Consider the following 24,870-nt stretch of genomic DNA (forward strand, 5'->3'; position numbering starts at 1 on the left):
CATCCATTTAAATTTTTATTATAAGCAGAAAACTATGACTTACTGACTCACGGCAGCTTTGAGTCACACGTTGGTGCCAATTAGGAAACTGGACTTTGTGACTGTTTGTGCCTTTTGACACATTTTTACTACATTCATCGTCTTTCAGCTGCTCCCGTTAAGAGTCGCCTGCCTCCATCTCACCCTACCCTTAGCATCACACCAAACCCTCCACATGTAATCTTCCTCTTTTCCTCCAGCCTTGCAGCTCCATCCTCCATCCTTCCTCTACACATGTCCTGGTCACTCCCAGTGAAACTATTAGCATCTTCAGCTCTGCCACCTCCAGCTTGCTCTCCATAAATCACACTAGCAGCTCCAGAACCTACTAAATGCAAGGCAAGAACTTTCCCGCACTAATGTGTGTTTAAATTTACTTTAATGGAAAAAGTCGCACAAAGAGTCTTGTTTTGGAAACCAGAAGCATGTCTGCAACATATGTTATAATAATGGTGACATCAAGGCTGAAAATCATCGCTCTTTAGCTGCTTTTACAACCAACAACAAGAAATCCTGCACATCGTGCAACAGAAGTCCCAGAGAGTTGAAGTACCAGCAGTAACCCATGTTCCCAGTTTGGAGACTCCCTTCAACAGAGAATCCACAGAGCCACAGTTGTGCTTATGTTTTCCTAACAAGCAAACTCTTGTGGTCATGGGAATAATGCCGGTCTTTTCTCAAAATCAAAGGGAAAAGTAATCATCTTCTGGTGACGCATAACCTCTCCCAGAGTCAGCAGGCCCGAGCCTACAGTAGACGAATTTCACCCATCTGATAAAGAGTTCCAGGTCAGAAATTACTCGTCCATCTTTATTGAGTACTGAGACAGGTCCAGGACTTGTTTATGTAGTTACACCTTCGAAGTTCTCGAAGTTTTTGTTCGAGAGCAGCAGAACCTCAGCAAAGTTTTGCTCACAGCTGTAAAAATGTGCAAAATCAGAACTTCTTCCATGTTTGTGCTAAGCACTGCTTGCAGGAGTACTCCTTTTAGCCTTTAGCTGCTGCAGGAAAGTAACTTCTAGCAATGAAAGCAACCAGTAATAATGAGGTCAAAGGTCAAAGCTGAATATCTGTGATGACAGATGAAGCAGAACACTGCAAGCACAGCGTGATCAGCTGGATCTGCACACAGCTTTCTTAGGGTGACCTAATACTTTAAAGTTCACAGCCTGTATCATATTCAGAGCCAGTATTGGGTGACTTTCAAAGCATGTCTGTTATTGGCTTAAACCGGTCGAATTCACTGCCACATGACAATCTGAGGTCATTTTTGCCATTCGGTGGACGCATTTATCCAAACCGTCCTACAGAGTTCTGCGGATGAAGTCTCCAATCCAGGAAAGCGTGAGCGCAGCAGGGCTTAATAAGCACTTTCACAGTCTCTCTTAGCGACGCGTAGCTCCCCAAGTGCCTGGTTATTTTGGAAAACAAACCAAAGGCGTCTGTGCAACACAAGACACTCCTCACTCTTCCCAAGACAGTACAATGCCTCATTTGAAGCAGTACAGGAAAGTCAGACTGTTAAGGATTACACAATGTTGCTGGAGTGAGGGGGAGGTCATTTGATGCAACTGATGAGCAAACTGGGAGAGCGGGTGAGCTCCAGTTTGCTAAGGGGGCGGGGGGTACGGAGAGCCTTTTTGTTTTTAGCCTGAAAGGAGCGAATGATGAAATCCCCGTCCTTCCTTCCAGCGGAAAGAGAGAAAATCGGCTCAGATGTTGAGCATGAAGCTTTTGCCTGAGCGTTCGCGGAGGAGGGAGGACGTCTACGAATCATCAGTCTCCATCATGACCCAGTTAGCTGGATTCGATAATTACTTCCACGCTCGCTAGGAGGGACGCTGACACCTCCACCCGGCTCCTGACCACACCACCACACACTTTTCTGTACGCTCAGAGAGGCCCTGTGCACATAACCAGACGACGGGTCAAAAAGGTCTCCCTCCCGTTCTTTAAGGGTCAAAAGTTGCACTGAATGGCCATCATTCATTAAAACTGAGAGGTTTCTATTCACTGCTGCTCAGTTTCCCACCATGTAATGAATAAGTAAAGTTTCATTTGTCCAGCAACTTATATAATGATAAAAAAGTGTGTCGCAAACATATGGAAGTCCATTTATGCCATTTATTCATTCAATCCTGGATTTAGAGTCTTTTCAAACCTTATATAAATGATTTACAGGATATTTTATATTAACTAACTTTTTTAAATGATGGATAAATTGTTTAACAAGGTAACTGAAGAAGTTGATCCCAGCTTAATAAATTCAAAGCAATGGGTTTGAATTTGGTGCTGAATTGATTCCAGAGTTGAAAGCACTGAAAGCACAAAGAAGTTGATTTGCACCTTTAATCAAATGTAGCCTTCATACCAGTCAAGATCAGTGTCAGCCAGTGACATCCATGCAAAGACTTCCTGTTCCTGTGATTGTCACTGTGTGGAGTCCAACTAGAAAGTCATATAAATCAAAACTGAAAATAAACTCAAAAACTTAAATGGAATAAATGTGTTTCCAAACAGTTACAACGATCAGTTAAATTCGTATCTGCAGCCATAGACTGTAAATAAAAGATACGCACAGCCAGTTCATTTACGTGGCCAGTAGAGGGCGACTCATCTGCTTTCTAAAAGAAGAAGAGTTTAATGAGAAATTTGAAGCACTCGATTTATGACCTCATTAAAGAATTTCCAAAAAAGTTCATCATCTCGATCCCATTTGCTTAAAACGGACAATAAAGCTGTTGTTGATCTTTACAGCACTTTTACAGTAGCTCATACCTGTTTCTCCATAGCTAAATAAAAGTTAAAGCTACCTTTCAAGCTTGAGTTTTAATCTAAGCCAGTGGAGCGCTTAACCTCCTGGTCCGAGGGTCAGTGCTTTTATTTTTCATGTTAACAGGAGAAACTGCGGGGACACGAACATGTTGAACACGCAGTTGACCTTCTGACCTTTCGGCTCGAGCCGTTTTCCGCCCTCCTCGATTTTTCCTTACACAACAGTGTTACTGTTCTTTAAGCCGAACTGAAAACCAGCAGCTTTTCCACATGAGCAGTTCCTGCAAAGTCATTTTCATGACTCCATAATTATCCAGAGACTGTTTCCCTTTGTTCAGGCCGGTGTTGATTACACCAAGATAAATCTACCCCCCTGGTCATGGAGTTCAGCCAAGAGCATAAAAATGCAAATGAGTTTCATTCTCTGTTCAAAAACCATCAACGGTAAGAGGTGTCAGTGCTTTTCTGCATGGTGAAATTTCAAAATTACAACCTTAAAATTCAAATTTCACAAGGAAGGGAAGAGAGGAGGGGAAAACGAACCAGTGACATATGTCTACTCATGAAAATGGAGCTTTGAAAGGATTATTTATGACCGAGAAGGATTACAGAAGCATAACATTCACATGTTGTAAACTGATCAGCAATTTTCTATGACGAGCCATCTGCCAACCTCAGATGTTAACAGAAGCCTCGGATCTCCTGCTTTGATACTGATGACATCGAGGAAACGTGACATGACAAAAGATTACATATTTAAATTTTATTGACAAATTTTTTAAAAAGAGGGAAAAAAGACAAACTTTGCATCAACCTGTTGAATGCAAGTTGAAACATTTTCGTTCCTTCAACCTCTGGTTTGGTCTCCACCACCTCCAGTTTTTTGTGCTCTTTAGACCCGTTCTCACACTAACAGTAAGAATTCCTGGCTAAACCTAACATACGCCCACTTATCACAACAGAAATACCATAATAAAGACATGCACCTGATCTTTGCTGCCTTTCAGGCATCATGTCTCACCTCCTTTACAAAATGAGGTCACGTAACAGGTGAAGTGAGGTGCGTCATGAGGCGATTCTGTGGAACAAAAACCAGTAAAACTTTCTAGGTATTATACGGTTCAAGAAAACTACTGCAATACCCTGTCCTCAGGTCCTGAAAGCAAACTGACAGAGAAAAGCATCAATGTGAAAAATAAATGTTAGATTTTACATCTTCTGATAAACACAATAAGAATTAAATACAAGCCCTAGGTGACAATTAGGGATGTATCCTTACATGAGGACAAAGAAGAAGGCGGAGGATGCCGACAAATAGAGCAAGATGGCGACTAGTGTGATATCGCCACAATAAACAGGTGATAACTGGCTGGCAAAAAGCAATATGCAAAGAAATTCGTGCTATTACAGTTAAATAATAATAATTATAATAATAATAGAAATCATTTTGAAGAGCCAAGATGACTAATATTTAAAAAGATTAACAGAAAGAGCCTTCAGGTCTACAAGAATTAAAACTCCAGGTTCCCACTGGTGACCCGTGGAGCTGCCAATAATACATTGTGATTATTTCCACCTGCATCAGGCAGCTTTACATGTGACAAACAAAACTACAGACTAAGAATAAAGTGAAATAAGCTCCACCATCAACATGAATACATACATGATAACCAAGCATTACCAGTTGTGTTCTGTATAAGACTTCATGGGTGCCTCAGGGTTGGTGCTTTGAGCAGTGCAACTGCACATAGTTAAGGACTCATTCACGATCGGCACCTGGCTGCCTCGGTGAGATTTCTTCACACGGGGTGAGAGAGGGATGCTTTCTGTTTGTCATGCACAGAGGCAGTTTTATTTACATATGTAAAAAGACACCATCTGGAGTACTGTAAACCTCCAACGCCCTGCCGAGCCACACTTGGCTGCGCTCCAGACTCCCAACAGTCAGGTCCGGGGTTGGATCCCATCGTTTAGAGACGGAGCGACACGGTTTGTATACAAAAGGGGGAGGCAGAGGTCGGAGTTCTCCACTTGTTCCTAATCTGTTATTCTGAGAAGAGCCTGACAAAGTCTCTTTCTGGTGAGCGCGAGCCAAGTCTGGACTTTTTTGGGCAGATGTACCGCCAGCAGCTCCGCGCTGAACGTTTGTTTTCGAGGCCACAGTTTAGAGATTCCTCTAATTCAGCCGTGGCGTTCGGACTCTGCGTTCCTGCCGCGCATCTCCGGTTTAACTGAGGGAAGAGTAATAAGTTTACGCAGTTCATTTACATTCTGGTGTTGCAGGATGTTATCTGTGTTTAGCTGCGAGTGTGGTCTCCTGCAGTGTCCTGCCACAGTGTTTGGAGAGCGACTTCAAAGAATTCTAAGCTTTCGAGGAGGGAGAACCGAGCCTCTCTTTGTATATTCAATTTCACGGTGGTGTGTGCGTGTGTGCGGCAGCCACTCTCAAACTTTCCATGACAGTTGCCTCTGTGCAGGTTACTCCAGCTGTTTCAAGTCTCCTGGAATTCGAGACAATTCGAGCTTCTCTGGAAACATCTGGTGCTGTTCAAGATTCTTTCTGTCCTTTCTGCACACTTTGAGCCGAACCACACCGCTGCATGACCTGCTACAGTGGTCTTTTCATGCACACTGTGGGAGCGTGGTGTCGTTTTGGAAGGTGCTCAGTGAAATGTTGTCCACGTGTTACTGCAGCTAATCTGCCAGGCAGCTTTTCCTGGCAGGCTTGCATCTGTGCTGCTCTAAAGTTTATCACCCCAACATACCGAGAGACAAGCGAGCAGCCAAACCTCGGGCCTCGGCTCCAGCGGGCCGTGGCATTGTTAACGTTCGCTGCACAATGCTCCTCTTATCCGTCAACTCCTCTGGAAGCCAAACAGCACTCTAATCTCAGAAGTGGTTCAAACCAGTTTGGGGAACGTCTTCGAGGATGAGGGCAATTTTAGGCTCATTCCTGGGATAAGAGGAAGAGTTTTTTGTTTTTTCTTTCCAGGTTGTGAAGCAGATGGAATTCATCACTTGTGCTCTCTTTCTGCGCCGCCTCCTGTGACCTTCAGAGCTGACTGCTAAAAACCTGTTTTCAACTATATCTTTAGTTTAGCTTGGCCTTTGCACCGCAGCAGCAGGTAACTCCACAGACCTCTGCCATATGGGCTTGTCAGTGCACTAAAGAGGCAATAAGGGGATTTTACAAGGCATTAGCTTAAAATAACAAGAATATTTGTATCTGCTGTGGGAGTTGGTGGGGTCATCATCAAAAGAGCTCCTACAGCTGGACCACTGAGACATTTAACTAATCATGTTTAAAAGAGTTTGGGGTTTTTTTTTAGACCATTAAATTCTACTTCCCTTATCTTAACATTTAGAAAACTTCTGAAAGGTCTATTAAGGACATTTCTACACTAACTATGGCCTTTTATTTAGATCTAAAATTAACCCTGATCAACATCAGTGACCAGATCACATTTTATGTCCTCTGGGGAAGGTCCAACATTTAGAAGAAGTACTACATCTTGCCTAAAAACCACACCACCACCTCCACCAAGAATCTTTTCCTACATAACTTACTGACAGTTGATTGCCCCTCACATCTACGTTACTGTCACAATCCTCTGTGACTAAAAAACAGCTCTTAGGAGTTTCAGACCCAAAGATCCGACTGCAAATGAATGTTTGTGTTGCTTTCTGGATGTCCAAATGTGGAGCTCCAGCTAAGAAAGCTCTGAATACTTATTTCCATTGTTTGCAGGAGTCAACAGAGTCTAACTGTCATCAAATCCAAGCTCCTAATTTTCTCCTTGTGAAACTTGTGTCAGTTTTTGTGGGTTTTAAAAAAGAACCTTTTTGCCTCCCAGATTTATCCCGAGGACACTTGGAAATATCTGTTTCACAAAGAACCATCGGAACGTCGCGTCCTCTAAAATTATCCTACATTTGACTAAACAGATTTCATAAAACTTTAACACCTTAATAAAAGTTCGGATTATTGTAGGATTTAAATTATTGACTGAGCTTTAGCTCAGACCTGCTGATTTATCTCTTATCACACCTTTAACTGAAGGCATGCTGCGGTCTCACTGTGCTGTACAGACTGTTTACATAAGGAAAGCACCAAGTGTGATGGTATCTTGTTCGAGAAAATTCAAACAGGCCTCACCAGCTGTTTGTTATAGTAACCAAAAAGCAGAAAGCCACAAGATCACAAGGAACGCTCTCTGCTGGCCAGGCCGAGCCTGTTTTCACACTGCAACTCCATCAAAGACCTTTTTTTACCTTAGGTTCCCTGTAAAGCATGCCGGCTGGCAGCGGGTGAGTCACAGGCCAGCGGTGTTTGAAGAGAGTGTGTTTCCATACAGACGCACTGAAGACAGTTCACAGGACAGACTGGCATGAAAGGCGAGCATACCTCGCGGATAGAAACTAGCTGACAAAGATGCTGTGTCTGTCTGCAGAGAGGAACGCGCTCAAACACATGTGCAGCCTCTATTTGTCCAGTCATGCTTCGCAATGAGGAGGTAGTTTCAGATTTGATTTAATTACAAAAACAAAATAAATGACCCTTCTGGGATGGGCTTGTGAGGAGACCTCGCCCACCTGTGATTTGATGAACTTCAGCTCCATCATCGTGGACTGCAGCTGACATAGGTGGCATCTGATCTGCTCTGGAGATCCACTCTGAGTGGGAGGACGGCTCTAACCAGAGGTCTGAGAAATGATGCACTCCACCAATCAGAGCAAAACAAGCAGCTAAAATGACCCACCAAAATACCTGAGCAGCCAATCAGAGTAATAGTATGGTTTAATTTTCCATGACAGGGAATTACACCCATCGTAGACTAGAAACTGTGTTCAAACTTCACTCAGATTTTCCTGTAACTGCAGAAAACACTGGAATATGGAAAAGTAGTATTAGCACATCGATCAGAACACACTCATCTACTTTTACTTTTATGATTTTGTCTTGCGCTGTTGTGATCACACTGCTGAATATCTTTCCAACACACAGACGCATTAGCAAACACAGCACCGTGTTACTAAAGCAGGTGTCGACACAAATGCACAGGCATACAAACGAGGTAAAAGCAGCACCGGCCAAACGGTTCCTTGTTTAATAAAGCAACAGCTAGAACAGTTCAAAGGAAGTCCGCCGAGGACACGAAGCTCTGATAGACGCATAAATAAAAAGTGATGAGGGTGGAACGGCATCGGTGCCGTTGCCAAGGCCGAAAAACAAAATTGGAATTCGGCGTCCCTCCTGGCAAACCGCATCAATCACTGCGGGAGCTCCACATCTCAAACCTCTGCAGTGAATCTAATAAAGCTGTACTATTTAAACGGATTAAGTGCCTCATTGTCCGACTCTGCCGACCGCTGTCTGTGCACACAAAAGCCCCAAAGCCTGACTTGGGCAGAGTTCAGCAGCCGACACCACCCCTCCCCTCCCCGCCGACTGGAGGAACTGTGTCACCCTTGTGATCATTAACTGTGAGTATTGTTCTCGGAGTTCAGACGCAGCGGTGCGTTTGATAACAAGCCGGGAAAGTTTTGGACCTTCATTTAAAACTAGTTTGGAAGCGCAGGAGCTGGTGCTGATTAGCCACTGGTAAACCTTCATCGCAGCTAGAGGTTAGCGGGGGGTCAAAAGGTCAAAGCTGAAACTTAAAGTGTTACAGCGAGCAGCAGGAGGCCGGAGAGCAGCGAGCAGCGAGCAGCAGAAACGCATCATCCTGGGCAAATATTTGTGTCGCGTGTTAAAGAAAAAGTTTCAGAGCGAGAGAGCAGGAGGGTTGTCGATTTGCCTTTTCGTTCCCGCCAACACCCCCCGACCCACCCACTCACTCCACCCCTGAAGACCTCACTGTTTGAGCAGCAGATCCCTCGCCGGCTCGACAACAAGCGGGAAGTGGCGAAGAGGGAAGAAAACAGGCATGAGAGGGCTGAAAGTGCCTGTCTGAGCAGCTTAATGATGCAATCTGGCAGAAACACTCCCCCCCTCGACCATACACACACACACACTCCTCCATCACCTCCCCAAATCCCCCTCCCAACCCTGCCTGCTCAAGCGGTGACATCACCTCGCTGAGAAGCAACATGGCAGAGAACAGTTGCAGAGCTGCATGCGGTTGTTGGAAATTTTTTCCGACAGCAGTTACGGTACTTGAAGCCGTGACAGGAGCAGCAGAGATTAGTGACTCCAATCTCTACTTTTAGTAGAAAATTCAAGGCCGGGTGACGAGAATCCAGTCGTTACAAATCTGGATCTTAAGGAGGGTAAACAGAATGAAACAGATCTTTAACATGTCAAACAAACAGTAGTGGACTTAAAGGTTTCTACTCATTGTCTTGGGTGCAGGGAAGGAACTCGGCGTTTAAAGGTCAGATTGACACAAACACTAGTGAATCTGACTAATAATTCAGATTTTTCTTTCAACACGTTGATGATTAACTGTTGCTTCTGATATATTACACAACCACCTGCCACTGGCCAGGGCACCACTGCTCTCTCTCTGTGACAGGCAGGCTGAACTTAAACAGACAACAGCTGATCAAACCTCGTTCACTGAATGTGTTCAGATTTATTTTATTACTTTTAGACTCATTGACGAGTCGCAGAGAAACTCCAGCTACTGTCTGCAGCACAAGTAGCACAGCAGCATGACAGCTGATCAGGTGATCGCTCCCTAGCTTTGGAAATAAATAGCTGGAAGGTGTAAAAACGATGACCCCTCAAAGCTGGCTACTAAATCATGAAATAAGATGACAAAATTAAAAAACAACCAGAAACGGGCCGAGCCAGCTGGCTATTAGCTGATGTATTTATCTCCCCAACCCAGCATGACCAGTATATGTATACATATAGTATAAAGTACAAATAAAAGTGGGCAATATATTCATAATAAAGTTTTTTTAACCCCCCAAAGACAAAAAATAACCCTCAAAAGTCCACGACCAGTCAGACTACTTCTGACGATAAAAGGAGGTCATAATAGATTTTATTTTTTGATTGAATTTTCTCTAAACTGACTGAAGTATCTCAACTCAACAGACCAAAACACCCAAACATGACTGGCTCCAATTCTAAGATTTTTAGAATACAATAAAAGGCAAAGACTTTTTTTTCCAGCTCTGTGTGTTTATTTTCTTCAAAACAATTGAATACACAAATACGTGCAGTAGTACTGTGTGTAGTACTGATGCATGCAATCCTGTGGTCCAGCTTTCATAAGCCGCCTTAGAAGACAGATGGGGAGTTTAAGTGATCTTACTGGGGGCTGAGAGTAAACTCTCCCGGACAGGCTGACAGGATTAACCCTGCACGGCCTTTAGTGGTCGAGCTCAGCCGGCCGGGATGCCGCTGGTCAGAGAAGCTGCCGACTTCCCATTAAGAAAAAGAACCGGGCATGTATAGATCCAATAATAATGGTTTAACTCGTGCACAAACCGAGATTCACAGAGATCCTCGTGAACAGATTCGACCCCCCAAATAAAGATTTGTCAAAACAACTGACCATCCACCAAAATACAGGCCGGAGAGAGACAGCAATGGTGCCACATTTAACAAACCAGAACGCAGAAGAAGACGTTTAGTTGGTTTTACGATCCGCAGCATTCTACTCAATCTTAATCCCTTTTAATTGATTTTCAGGTCTAATTAGATTCAGCGTTCTCTGACTCCCTATAAGAAAGAACCACTTTGTCAAAATACTGGAGGTCCCGATTGTTATCTTAAACCGCTGACGTTATGTGAATGAAAGTCGAAAACCTTAGATTAGTGCATTATCGCCTTACATTAGTGTCATCTACGCTAAATGCAAGATAAATAGAATGAGACTGGTTTTGAACTGGTTTCTGTAGATTTCTGGAGACAGCCTGTAACATAGTGCTGCCTTTATCTTCAAATAAATAATGAGGTCTCATGTGAGTCAGAAATGTTTGCTCTATACTTGCGGTTTTGTTTTTTTCCCCTTTCTGCTCTAACTTTTTATGATTTTTCCCCCTATCGCACGCTTCCAGTGAGACAGAAAGAACACGCCGATATATTTTTTATGTTAATGACTTGTTTTGTTTTTTTCTTAATTTTGCAGACTTCTTTTAATTATGACTTTTCCCTTTATGTAGGTACATAAAGCAGACTTGGGTAGAAATTACAAGGCGAACATAAGCCACACATATGTGGCTCACAGTGGTTTGGTCCAGAACCAGTGGACCAACTCCTTTACTTTGCAAACCTGAAACAAAGGCCGTGTGAGACATTCTTCTTTCTACCACGTATTAGAAGAAAACATTGCTCATTTTTCTCTGTGTTTTTGATTATGTAACCTTTAGCCGACCACTGGTAGGAGACTGAAGCTGCTCACTTTAAACTGGTACCCAGATGGACCGGCTTGACTTTACTTCCTGTTTCTAAACACACCATGCTGTGTGGATAGCGTGTAGTATTGTGTGATTAGGTTTTCTGTATCTAGAAAAGCTTAATTGCTTGTTTTGTACATACTCTAAATATCTTCCTTAAACCTTCCTTAGACCTGACAGCTGTAGGAGCCCGAAGCCTTTTTCCTTTAATAGCTTTTCTCCTCTTCATGCTAGGCAGGAAGGTAAGACCTGTAAGTTATGTTTCTTTTCCAGAATATTTTGTTTGCCGTTTTGGCCACGCCCACCCAGACATTTTCAGCCTCGAAAGTTAAAAAAAACTAGTCTGGACTGCAAACCTCGCTGCAGCACTGGTCCTTCCTTGTGAGCAGGAGAATCATGTTTGTGCTAGGCTCTGGTTTCCAGTAGGCCGGAGTGTAACAATTTTCTTTTTTTCCCTTTTTTTGTTGAGCAAAGCAAATATTTCTTTAATGTACTGATTAGTGGTGTTTTGAAAGAAAGCACCAGACTATGGCACCAGTCAAACCCGTCCCCAGCAATCACTGGTGACAAGGGAAAAAACATAGGAGCTGTTGCTAGCATGAAATTGGTCATAAAGAGGTATACAATGCACCACCAACAACCACGTGAGGTTGATTTGGTTGGTAGCAGGTTGCTGCTGCACTTTGCATGGAAGACTCCGACTTGTCTCCAAATGGTTGCCAACTATTCTGCAGTGAAATGTGCGACGCAATGTCAGGTGTTTGCAGACCAGTCGGCTTTTTCCTTACAGACTGCAGGCAACCGCAGCAATCTACTACCAACCAAAGCAATCACAAAGTAGTTTTTGGTGCAGGACCCTCTTTGCGACACATCTCACCTTGCAACAGGCAGCAACCACTCACCAACCGGTTGGGAGATACGCATTTCTTACTTGCCAGGAGGTTTCAGGAGGTCAAAGACTGGTCTCCAGGTCTTAAGTTATTTGTTTTGTTGACGACACAGTTGTATCTCAGCACTCCTCTAATCACCTCCCTCCTCTGTACATTGTTAAAATCTGGATTCAATTCATCTTTTCAAACCTAATAGTAAGAAAACTGCGCCCTTTTTTGTGGCTCTGGAAAGTACCTGAGCTCCGCCTTGATTCTGATAGCTGCTCTAGGTTACTGTGTTCAAAGTCCGGCAGCGTGGGAGTCACTCTGGACTTGTTACTTATCAGATTGATTTCTAAATCTGCTTTTTACCAGCTAAAGAACATCTCCAGGCTCCCGCCAACATCACCACACGCCTCGAATACTGCAATAGTGTCTGCCTTCCAAAGTCCTGTGCAATCACCAGTGTGCTCAGCAATCACTTTAACAATACATCAGCCCTACCCTTATGCATCTTCATGTCTCCCGGTTAAGTTCTCCATCTATAAAACCCTAAATGTAGCACAGCTCTTACTTACAAATGCAGAAAACAAACCCAGTTTAAAGCTGACATTACTAGCCACTCGCAAAATCATGAGAAAAAACATAAATGATCAATTGAGCCGCTTATCGTCAAGCAAAAACACCAAAAAACTGCTGGATGCACCTTCAAAACTGAACACTTGCTGGTTCTACAGCATCTTTTGAGTGGCTGGAAACCATCGTGCTATTTTTGCACCAACTACACAAAATAATTAACAGAGGAAGTAAATAATCTCGGCCTTAATCAATAATGAAAACAGTCCTTCACGGTGTGGCTCCACTCAACAACTTTCCTATTAACCAAGCGTTTGGCACAACAAGCTGCAGATATGCACGGCATGATACGTTACCCAGAACCCCTTTCTGCACCCCTACACAAAGCCAAAGAATGAGCTCCCAGAAAATGCTTTCATATAAAAAAAACACAGGCCTGAACTCCAAATAAACACTCCCAAATCTACTACAGCTACGCCACAGAGCAGCTCGCATAATCACCACAGTCTGGGAATTGTTAACTCAGCTCATTAATAGTTGATTCTGGAGGAAAATACAAATTTTTACGATCAACGCCCTCTCGCTGGAGCCAGTTAGGTGACTGAGGGTTTTTTTTTCATCAGACGCCATTGAGCTTTAAAGCCGAGTTCTCGGGTTTGACATTGATCGGAGAGACGCGGGAGGCAGAGCAAATGAAAATGCTGATTGGGGGTCTTCCGATCACTCTAGTGGCAGATGGAGCAGCCGAAGCCCATTACTCCGCTTTTTACAAATCGCCTGAGCAAGCACAAATGCCATCTCCGTTCAGATAACGCAGAGGAGGAGGCTTAAACGCGCCGCCTTCAGTTCTCATTTCAAACATGTTGAGCGCTCTGATGAAATCTGAAAGGTTAAGTGCTCTGAAATGTTGAGGTGAAGACAAAACAGTTTTATCTGAAAGTTTTTATAACTAAAAAGAAAGCGGATGCTTTAAATCACAGTTCTGGTTTATTTACATGGCACACTCTCAATAATCTGCTGTGACTCTTTAGGTCACGCCAACTTTACAGTCTCTACCTCTGTTGTACAGACTCAGGGGGAAACTGGGAATGGCTGTAGCTTTAAATAGGAATCCCCACACTGGCTTGTTTACATGTTTGAGGCCGTAGACTCCATTTGTGTCGTGTTTTTGTTTGACAGAGGTCACATGAAAAGATTTTTTACTTGCTACAAGCTATTAATGATCATACAGAGAACTGACAGATTATTAATAGAAACAGGAACAAGCTGAATAAACCAGAAACATCCGAATCCTCTGAAGCGAAAGTTGTTCGTTTTGCATCGCTTTCTCAAATTTCTGTGGCACAACTTTGAAATCACCAACAACCGAGCAGCTGAAACAGAGAGATTGCAAAAACCTGAGGCTGGCTCCAGAAGCAAGTCAATCCCCACAGACTGTACAGTTAAAATGTCCAACTTTACAGCAGAAATAAACATGTTTACAACCTTCTACAAAAACGCTTTTGGTCTCTATCACTAATTTACCGTTTCATAATAACTTCAAAGCATAATTAAACCAATAAAACTGTATGCAGGCTTATGACTGCTGTAAATTATGTATTAAAAGGGTGTTTAGCTCAACTTAATGACTTATAAAGCCAAATGAAGCGGGTGAGTTGAAGTGGATGGATGGTCTAAAATCCAAGTTTTAAAGCTACAGTCCAAAAACCAGTGGACAGTGTTGTCTTTATTGGTGTATTGGGAAAGTTGCTAGGCCTGGCGGTGGATACTAAGAACATTTAGAGTTATCAACTTTCTTCAACGCAGAGAGAAAAATGTGCAGCTCGGCAGACAGTAAGATAAATGAGGGCGAAAAAGGGAGACTCAAGGGAGTTTCTTTCCACTTCAAGCATAAAGCCAAATTACACTGTATTCATTTAGTGGGATACCACTCAAAGCTCATACCGTAGTCAAAAGATACGAACAGGTCAAACTTTAAGAGTCTTTAAGCTCTTTTTTAAAAACAAAAGCTTCTTTGTGTTTTTTCTACATGTGAAATGTTTAACATGGAAGAAGATCAGGCTGACAGCTATCCTACCTGGAGATCAGCTGAGGTACAAGATATGGCCTTCGTTAAAAGGACACCACAAGCACTCCTGTTTATCCTCTCAGGTCTCTCACAGTCAACTCCAGCCTGTGTTGTGTTTACTGTCGTTTCACTGTCTGCATATCCTTCACAACGAACGAAGAGGTCAGAATCACAGACTGTATGAAAGGAAAACTGGCCACTGTTTCTTCTTCTTCCTCTCATGCAGGCCCGAGGGAGGATTGGATAATAATTAGACTTGCTCTAGCTCCTTCAGATACAAAGTTGCTACAGCGCTTTCTGTTGCAGATGTCACATAAATACCACTGAAATGTCTCAACATCTTATTTTTACGTTGCCTCGTGTTATTCTGCCTACAATGACAAGCAACAGTCGGCACTCAGTTGAATTGGAAAAAAGCGAGTTTCCCACTTAATTCCACCTCAACACCGATAAAGCAAATCGCCTTCGGCAGCCTCTGCAGCCCAATCTGCTTTTCCTGCCGGCTTTCTGACCGGACGTCAACCTGTCTTCCTCCCGCCTGCCGAGAACTGACAACCTAAAGCAGGCAGAAACAAACGCCCGCTCGACCCGCTGACATTTCCAGCCCTCAGATTTGTTGTGCTGCGATGCTGACAGCGAGGCCAGATGAATATTTATGCGGCCGCCTCCTGCGAGAAGCCACCCGCCTCTCGGATGACAGCTGATGACAAACATGTGGACGGACTGCACAGAGGAGGAGGCGGAGCCGTATCTGTCAACCTTGTGTTTTCATTCAAGTTCTCTGTTGATGCGTTTACACTTTTAAGAGCCGTCACATCACCAAGTTGCCCGTTTCAAAGAACAACAAGCAAGTTCGTTGCTTCTAGTTCGTTCACGTCACGCATGCACTTCTGTGCAAGTCTCTCTGTGACCTTCGCCAGCACCAGAACACGTTTTAATAAAGAACAACAACAAAGGGCCACTGGGGGACGAGGAGAGAGATGATTTGCATTCAGCTAAAAAAGTGTTTGTGTGTAAAGACGACGCTCTGGGGAATCGATAGCGCTGCTGTTTGGGAAAGAAAACATCACTTTAATTTTGTTTTTCTTCCCGGAGCGGAAAGTTTTTACGTGCTCGCCTGTGCGCCGAGTGAGCTTTATGTTTTATAACCCTTCAGGCTTTTGAAACTATGGAGGGGGGAAAAAATAAAAAAGGAATGAGAAAATAACAACTTCTGTCTTTCCTTTCCTAGAGGAGTATTTCCTCTGCTGTAAATTCGTTGTGTTTGCTCAGCTCGACAGGCTGATCATCTCGGGCTCGTGTCACCTCGCTGGATCTGAAGTGCTGCTCGCCGCAGACGGCCCGCCTGAGACTGTTTTTAACAGCAGCCGCGTCTGCAATAAAGAGGCAATTTCAGCGGATATTTCTCCGGCGGGAGTCAAGCGAGGACAGCCAGCAGATTTACGTCAAGTGACTGCACGTGTGGAGTCCTGAATCACTGTTCATATCGCTCGAGGGAGACGACGAAGAGACCAAATATGAATTTACGGCCCTGCCGTGTGACAGAGGCTCCGCGCGCTAAGGTAGAACCTGCCTCCCTCCATCCCCACAGGCCATAATCTCCCAGGAAGGAGGAGAGAAAATAACATCTCTATGGCAACTGCCGGTCTAAAGGTGAGATGTTATGTTGCAGGGGAAGACACTGTGACCACTGCACAAACACAGACTGATATTTATGTCTCATCTCTGAAAAGTTGAATGTGTGGTTTCAGCTCTGCTGACAGGAACCGCAGACTAAATGTAACATCAGAGAGGGAAAAATGAAGCCCTTAAAGTGACATGACAGCGAGGAGAATAGTGCAAGTAGCTTTCTTTACCTGAAGGAGTGGAATAGCAGCAAACTAAAGCAGTTTTTTAAGATTTTAAGATCATGAACAACGAGGTAGAAGCTGCTCGAAACCAGCAGAGATGCTGTTCCTGGAAGCGGATAAAGTGCACAAAGGACAGAAAAGTTGATATGAAAAGTACTTTCAGCACATCCATCATTAATAATCTGAACTCTTCAACCCTTCAAAGTTTATTAGCAGTAACCGCTGAAGCTCTGCTCTGAAATCAGTGGTTTCTGTCACATTTCAGGTCTTTGACTATGACTGTGGATCAGAAGTTAATGAGGGTGGTGTTTGGCTGCGCAGCTAGCCTTCAAAAAACTCAGAAACTATTCAAAAGATTGCAAAACCACGTCGTTAATGATCCACACTGAGGTCTAAAACTCGTTATACAAGGGAGGTGGTCAAATGCCGTCTTTATGGGGGAAAGAGTTAAACACCTGAAGCACTTTTACAGATGTGGCAGTTAGCTAGCTCCTAGCTACCTGTAGCAGTTAGCCATCTTCTAGGCTTTACCTGACCTTGGGAGTCTGAACAAAAGGTCTCAACTATCAGAGAATTCTGCTGAAATGTATGAAGTGTATGTATAGTGTAGCACTAGAGCAGCTATCTGTGTCTATGTGATACAACTATGCATCTGGATACACTTGCTAACATTTCCTGATACCTTATCATGATAACCACCCTGCTATCTGAACACAGTCATTTCAGACTCCAAAGAAACAAAGTGGAAATGTAAACACGGATGCTTCAAAACGGCACTTAAATGAGCAATATCATAGTTGTTACTTCCATCATTTATGTACAGTCTGCTGAGTTGACTCTGTTTTTGCTAAAAAGCCAATGAAAAAAAAAAAAAACCCTCAGTATTATCCATCTTATAAAACACGGGGGGGGGGGGACACTGACTGAGATAAAACAGGCTGCACATTAGATAAATGAATTTAAGCATGTTGACAAGTTTACAAGGAAAATATCACCAAAACAAATTTTAAACATCTGCGGCTGCACAGGTGACTCATGAAACACTTTAATTTAGCCAAACATCAGCAAAGTCATCAGAGTTCAGATTCCTCAACATGAAGAAGCCCTCTGATTACTTTTTGGGACCTTTGGATGTGACGGGTCGGATGGAGACGATCTGTTTCTTGAACCGCTAAATAAATTTCAGATTAGCAACTTTGGTTTGACTCCGAGAAAGAAATCAGGGACGCAACGTATCAAGTCATCACAGCATAAAAGCCCCAATCAGAACGCTCAAGTCCACATGAACATCATCAGTGTCATCAGCGATGTGAAAAAAAAAAAAAAAAAACTCCTCCTGCAGACATCTCGACCTAAAACTTCACTGCAATCATCGAGTATTCACACAGTCAGCGTTGAAGGGGTGTGTGTGTGATTCATTTTTACGTTGCAGAGTCTGTTACAGTCTCCAGTCCAAAGGTCGGACCACACCTGGTTTTAACCGCCAGTGTAAAGCCATCACTTGCTGCTGCGGCGCCCACCTGTTGCAGTAATCAGAGCAACATCCACGCATTGAATCTCAGACCTTCTGCAGCAGGTGGTCAACTGCAGTGCAGACATTAATGAGGTACGGGCTCCAGGCTCCTCCCTGGGCATCAGAGCCTCGTCACTTCTGTCAGTGATCATCTCAGCAGATGAAGCTCACTGAGACAAATGTTTTTAGTCCATTTAGTATCCCAGCAGATATTAGTCAAACTGGACACACAGAGTTTATGTGGAACGAATGAAATGGTTAATCAGGTTGGTTATGTCAAACATAAGGTCCGGGGACCAAAGTCGGCCCAGAAAAAGACTCCAATCCGGCCCATGGACTATCTTTGGAAAGTCTGGAAGAGGGCATACATTTTGAACCTGTGTTTTCATACATTTTACAAATTCTGCTCAGTGCTGAACAGTAGTGAAGTAGCAGATAAACAGTTACATGACAGAGAAGTTGCTGTTTTTTCACCATATGCTGTAAAAATTTCTGTAATGTTTTTTTTTTTTTAACAATGTGTCCAGAGTAAAAATAAATAAATAAAATAGAATATTTTCTGGAAAAAAAAACCAAAAAAAACCCACAAACCTCCTGCTTGATAATTACAAGACAGTCAGTTTTCTGTTATTTTTACACTGCTGACAGATCTCTTTAGATTTTCTTTATCGTGTAGAAAAAACTGAGATGTGCTGTTTTTCTTATATTGAAACATCGCAGGGATTAAATGTGCAGTTAGTCTGGAACTAAAACTCTCTGCAAATGCTGATAGATGATAGAGTCCAGATTAAGGCTGCCATCTGAGTACATACAGGTAAATATACAGTTAATCCCTCTGTCTAAAGGTATGTGTGCACCACATGTTGCATCACTACAGACTGCAGAGCAGAAACGGGCCCCCGGCCAGCTCTGATGGAAGCTCACATTATTGAATTCATTCGTTTTAGCCACATGTCAGAGTTTGTGAACTCCAGCTGAATCTCTGGCAGTTGTGCATAAAAGAAAATGAAAGTTTAAAGAAAATTAAAGAGAAGACGTGTGAAGCTGCAGGCAAAGAGAGAGAGAGAAAAATGCAAAGGTGTCAGTTTTTAGTCCATAACTTGTACCTGATTCAGTAAAATGTCACCGGCTGAATACATTAGACTGTGAGGCGGGAGGCTCAGAGAGTGTGGCCTTTTATTAACACTGAGAAATCCCACGGTTCACTTCAGGCTGTTAGGGAGGAAAATGACATCTTTGTCTGCGCTTCATGAAAAATTAATCAGCTCGTTTTCAAAGAATCGCAGAGAAGGAGACATTTATCTGAGCCGGGTGACAGCATTTACATTTCCAGTTTACCTTTTGGGGGATTTTTTAAGCTTCGTTAATGCAACAAAAAGGCGAGAGGAAGAGGAGAACCGAGCTGGACAGTCAGCAGCTACACCTCCAGGATTCGCTCATCAAATAAATATCTGCGGTCTTTGGACATTCTGCACACAGCTCTTAAAAACAAACCATAAAACGTGTTTATTTGCGTGCATTCCTCGCCGCCTTCTCTTTTTGTGATGCTGACATTTGCTCAAATTACTCAAAAGGCGAAAGCCGGGTTGGACGCAGCAGTGGCGTTTCCCAGAAGATCTTGGTTCACAGCGAGCTGTCAGAAGGATCAGAGCTCCATCTCTGCACAGACGCTGTCACTCAGCAGGAAGCTCCTGAAAATCTGCCAAAAACGTCACATCACATCCTGTTCTGACAAACTCCGAGAAGCAAACTCATCTGCGAAGAAACCGAAAGACCTGCGGCTGAAACTCAATAATAATTATCACGGTGGAAGAAATTGCCCTGTACAGTTAAAAGGATCAGTCGGCTGCAGGATGATTGATTCTTTAACCGTTCGTGTTATGGACAAAACAATTATTCAGTCAATAAAATCTGGGAAGCCACCGGCCGATGTGCGGAAACAGCCACCGTTTCAGGCTTTTCACTGCAGACGGTGAAATCTGGGCCAAGACTTCCACCTCTGCTGGTCACTTGCAGAAAGCTCGCACCCGCACGCCACTAAAGCCTTCAAACTCAGAGTTCACCCAGAAACCAGAAAGCTGCCGATTCTGCACATGCAGATCTCTGTTTCTTCAGATTGAATTATTCAAGACTTCACCAGCGATGACATAAAGCCTTAAGCACTGCCGTAAACTGCACCGGAGCCCTGTGGAAAACTGATAGTCACGCAGTGCTAGCTCCAAACAGCACTCAGACCTCAGATCTGCTTTAAACCACGTGAACCAAGGCGGCCCACGTTTCCAAGAGATGAATTCTGGGAAACGGCCCTACAGATCCAGAAGACTGCTCACGCTCGGATTCACACTTCTGTCAGTTAAACCTGTTGCCTTTGGGTCGAAATACGGGCGATAAATCACAGAGAAGGAACACTGGAGTCCTTTTCAAATATCAGAGCTGAGAGGAAGCGCTTCTGCTGAGCCACGGACAGAACGAGCTTTCAGGAAAGAAAGAAAGAGGGAAGAGTGAGCGCTTCAGAATAACAGACTGACTGCCGAAGTCTCACACAGAACTCTTATCAGGACCAGATGTGAGTGAAGCAAGAGCAGTTTTAACATCAGCCCAAGCTCGCCAAAGGGTTTCACTTCTTGATTCAATGAAATGTGACACTGAAGTAACTTTCAATACGTTCTGCCATGAGATGAATACACTTACAAAGCAATGAAGCAGCTCGCTTTTGCACGAGCACGCCCCTTTGAAATCTAAAAAACAAAACGTGCTGTTAGTTTAAAACAAGACGAGCTGAAGCCTTTCACTTTTTTACCCAACGTCCCAAACAGGTCAGCGAGCAGCTGGACGTTTGCAGCCAAAGTAAGAGCTTCAATTATCTGCTGATTAATTAATTAGACAGTCATCATCGTGTATCAGTTCAACACGGCTGACAGCACAGAGGAGAGTCAAAGACCTGTGAAAATTATTAGATAATCAGGAAACTTCAAAAAAATAAAGAAATAAAAAAAACACTGTGGATGTGGAACGTTAATTGTGTAGCTGCGGGAAAAGCTGGATGTCCCAGCCCGAGAAGATTGGTAGGATTTTAATTTTGGAATCTTTCTAATGGAAACAATCGCCCTCTCCTTGATGACAAGGAGAGTAAGTTTGAGACAATGTGGCAAAAGTGGAAAAAGTCTGTTTCTCTTTGTTCAGTTTGGGTTTTATTTGTTCACACCTGGAGACAATTTCCTATAACCAATTAATCTGATGTGCACGTCTTTGGACTTTGGGACAAAGCAGGAGAACCAGGAGCAAATCTGAGCAAAGGTAGACTCCAAAAACTGGACTGAGAAATGATGCGTTTAATGTTTCCTGGTTTGTTTACAGGCGACGAGATGCCCAAAGCGCTGACTGGCATGTGCCCTCCTGGCGGCTGGGGCAGCGCGTAATGAAAGAAAACGGAAACAAACCTAAATCTGCATCAAAACTACAGCAGAGACAACAATGCACGAGCAATGCAGAGCAGCTGAGGTCAGCCTGGTGTGTGTGTGTGTGTGTGTAATCTGCAGTGTGTTGGGATGGACAGCTTGTTATCTGGGCTGGACTGCAGAGCTTAATATTCAGCCAGCAGCCAGATTAGCTGAGGACAGCCCGTCAGTCTGCAGCTGCACGACGAGCGCGGGGTTGTGTGTTTCAGCGGGAGTGTCTGTCTCTGTGAGGACCGGGTCCAGGCTGCAGACCTGCAGGGTGAGGGTGTTTGCGACATTGGTTTCCCAGCCCTGCTTCTCCAAAATCAGATCCAGCAGCAAAACGAAAGCGGTGCTCTTAAACTCAGACTGGGGAGAAGTCAGTCAAGCTTCTATTTTCTCCAAGTCTGATAAATAAAGTTATTATTATTAAAACATGCCACATTTGTGCCACACCCAGACGGTCTCCTCCAGAAACTACAGACCACTAAGAGCCCCAGCTATCCCAGGATGCACTGCAACGATGCGATAGGTCAGCGTCCGAGTGAGAGGTCGCATCCTCTTTTATCTCAATCACAACTATTCACCATGCTGCTCACTCTAGCGTCCGCCCAGCAGGCTTTAAAATTCATTCTCAAGTTCACACCCGTGCCCTGAAGGCGCTCAGAACAGAGGGAATTCTGGGAAATGTAGGAAATGTTGGTAGGGTTTGAGCAGAGAGGCAGGCTGAGAGAAAAAGCTGAAGTTATGTTTTTTGCTTTGTGCTGCCATCGTCATCACTGTGAGCATCCAGGTGTCGACAGAGCTTCACAGGAACTTTGTGCCCATGAGCAAGGCACTCATCCTCCAGGTATATGATCCATTATCCTCATACTTCCTCAGAGAACAGTTTCATGCAGTGTATAAAGGGGATGTTTGTTCCATCACCTGCAGCACTTTGAAGATGCTTCCCACCACCTGATGACAGTTAGGGGGGAAACAAGAGGGTGTACTGCCTTGCTCAAGGGCTCTTCAGCAGGATACGAGGTCCCTGTGAAGCTCTGCCTTTACCTGAGTGCTGACAACGGCGTTTTCTGCCACCAAATCCCCGCCCCACTCCCCCGAGGCGAGAGGCTTCAAAGCATGGAGGAGGGATGATGCGTGGAAATTGAAAAATTAGGTCAAAGTCTGCAGGACGCGGGGAAGCTTTGCATCCGCCGCCACCGTGCACTCTCGTGCCATCAGCAAAGCATGTAAATATTGACCCCGTTTCCCAGAGACGCACTTGTTTACACTGGAGGAACGCCGAGTTGGCGGTTCATACGTGCCACCTTCCCCGCCCCATCCATCCCTCCTCTTCATCACCACTTCTTGTCTCATCTTTTCAGCGTTCACAGCAGCAGCGGTGGAAACATTAAAATGCGATGTGTGCATTCAGAGTCAGCTGTTACAATCTCTTCCCCTCCCTCCCTCCCTCTTCCTCTGTGCCGTTTTCTTTCTCCATACATGGCCGAGCCCCACAAAGCCTCCAAAGACTCGGAGAGAAGCAGGGAAAACACTGCTCGCAGGAAGCTGAAATATGACACTATGATACTCTCCAGGCTGAGAGTGAGTCTGCAGCAATGTGACATATCAATCTGAAGTAGAAGAAGAACAAGGAGGAAGGAGGTGGAGGTGGTGGTGAGGGGGGCTAATGAGAAAATCAATACCCAAGCTGCATTTCAGTATCTTGCGAAACAACCCGATATAGCATGCTGTAGTGTTATTGGGGGGCGCAGGAATATAATGGGAATCATTCATCGCCCCTCTGGAGAAAAGGCTGCCTGGCTGCGGTGTGTCATGTGAAAAGTGTGTCTCCTAACAGCTGCATGCTGCCTGTGCACCATCTAAGCAGCGTGCAGGGCTCTGCTCAACGGGATTTTATAACAAAACCTCTCTGACGACAACTTTCCTACTGACAAACCCAAACACAAACCTCCACAGAATTCCCAGGATATCCCCACAGCAGGCTGCTGTGTGCCTCCTGCGCTCCAGTGAGGCTTCAAAGTGCACTTTATGGGTTGTTTATCAGCCGTGATGGAAAGATTCATGCACAGATCAACAGATTAGGGGTAAAAATGACACATATTCTTTGATTTTTATCAGGAATTAGCAGAGCAGCGTGCATGTGTGTGGATTTTGGAGACGTCACCTGACTCTGGGGAATTATTGTAGGGAATTTTTGAAAACCTGAGCAGACAAAATAAAGCAGTTAAGTGTTAAAAGGTGATGTACAGCTGGATTCAAAGGTAAATGCTGACTGTAAAGTGGCTGTGCTTGGACTCTGGGACACTATGTAGAGTAAGGATTGATGAACTCCTTCAGATAATCAACAGTTTATCAATAATGAGGAGCCCTGCAGGCTTCACTGCAACAATACTGTGGAGCTCTGGTGCACAGCAGCCACTCCAGTTCATCCAGAGCACTTTATGGGATGTTTATCTATTACCTGTATTATTCCCATGATACCTGGAGTCAGGTGACGTTATGTGTCAGTTTGGGGGAGTGAACCTGCAATGATCTCCCTTAAATCCAAGAACACCCTAACAGCACTGTAGTCTGTCCACAGCCAGTGACAGCTCTGTTTCCATTTGACTGCCACATCTCCTGCATCCAAATCCAGATCAGTCAAAGCAGTCATTGTGGCAGCATGTGTGCGTGTGAACAGACATGCACTTGAACTTGTTGGAGCTCAGCACTTTTCCTCCTAGCACTTCAAACTCAGCAAGGACAAACAGTCCCAGAGCAGCAACAGCAGCAGAGCCACGGCAGAGCCGCCGATCTCCGCGGTGAAACCCAAGTACTCACCCTCGGATAACTCCAGCTCCAGCTCGGCCAGTTTGGCCCGCACCTCCGCAGGAAGCGGCACCGGGTCCCGGTCCGCCATTCCGCCGTTCCAAACCGACTTAAATATCTGTTTTCCGGCTCTTTCTCCCTGTTTTCAGTCCCCACGCTGCTCCACAAACCACAAAAATCCAAAGTCAGTCACAGCGAGTCCGTCAGCGTCGCTCCGTGTGCGGCAGCGGCTCTGCGCGTTCTCCGCAAACCAGCATCAAGCTACAGCTAACGCTGCAGAGCTGCTACCGGAACCTGTATTTTCAAAATAAGATCACAGCGTTAAGACCAATGACTGTAGAAAACAACTGTTTTCCCCAGTCATTGGTCGAGACCGCTGCCTGTGGCTCTCACACCCTCCAAATTTAAACCTGAGTAAATCAGACTCACAGGCTGGCTTTAACTAAAAGTTACGAGCTAATAAATTATAGATTAAAACATAAATCAATTTTACTTTTGTGGTACTTGGATTTTTATTTTTGTTTTAATTTAATTTTCAGAATAAAGTATGTTATAAAATGTTATATTACTATAAAAG

At 44.2% G+C, this 24,870-nt stretch overlaps 1 protein-coding gene across 5 annotated transcripts in view; it reads right to left on the minus strand.

The window, feature by feature from the left end:
- LOC134617626 (disco-interacting protein 2 homolog C) overlaps window positions 1–24,538 on the minus strand; it is a 207,377-nt gene extending 182,839 nt beyond the window's left edge. For all 5 annotated transcript variants that reach the window (XM_063462935.1, XM_063462933.1, XM_063462934.1 and 2 more), the window contains exon 1: window positions 24,306–24,538. In XM_063462935.1, coding sequence (XP_063319005.1) covers window positions 24,306–24,384 — 79 coding nt within the window. In that variant the 5' untranslated portion in view covers window positions 24,385–24,538. The remainder of the gene's footprint in view (window positions 1–24,305) is intronic.
- Window positions 24,539–24,870: the final 332 nt, after the last annotated feature.

Source organism: Pelmatolapia mariae, linkage group LG18 (genome assembly GCF_036321145.2).
Source record: "Pelmatolapia mariae isolate MD_Pm_ZW linkage group LG18, Pm_UMD_F_2, whole genome shotgun sequence".
Taxonomy (NCBI): Eukaryota; Metazoa; Chordata; class Actinopteri; order Cichliformes; family Cichlidae; genus Pelmatolapia; species Pelmatolapia mariae.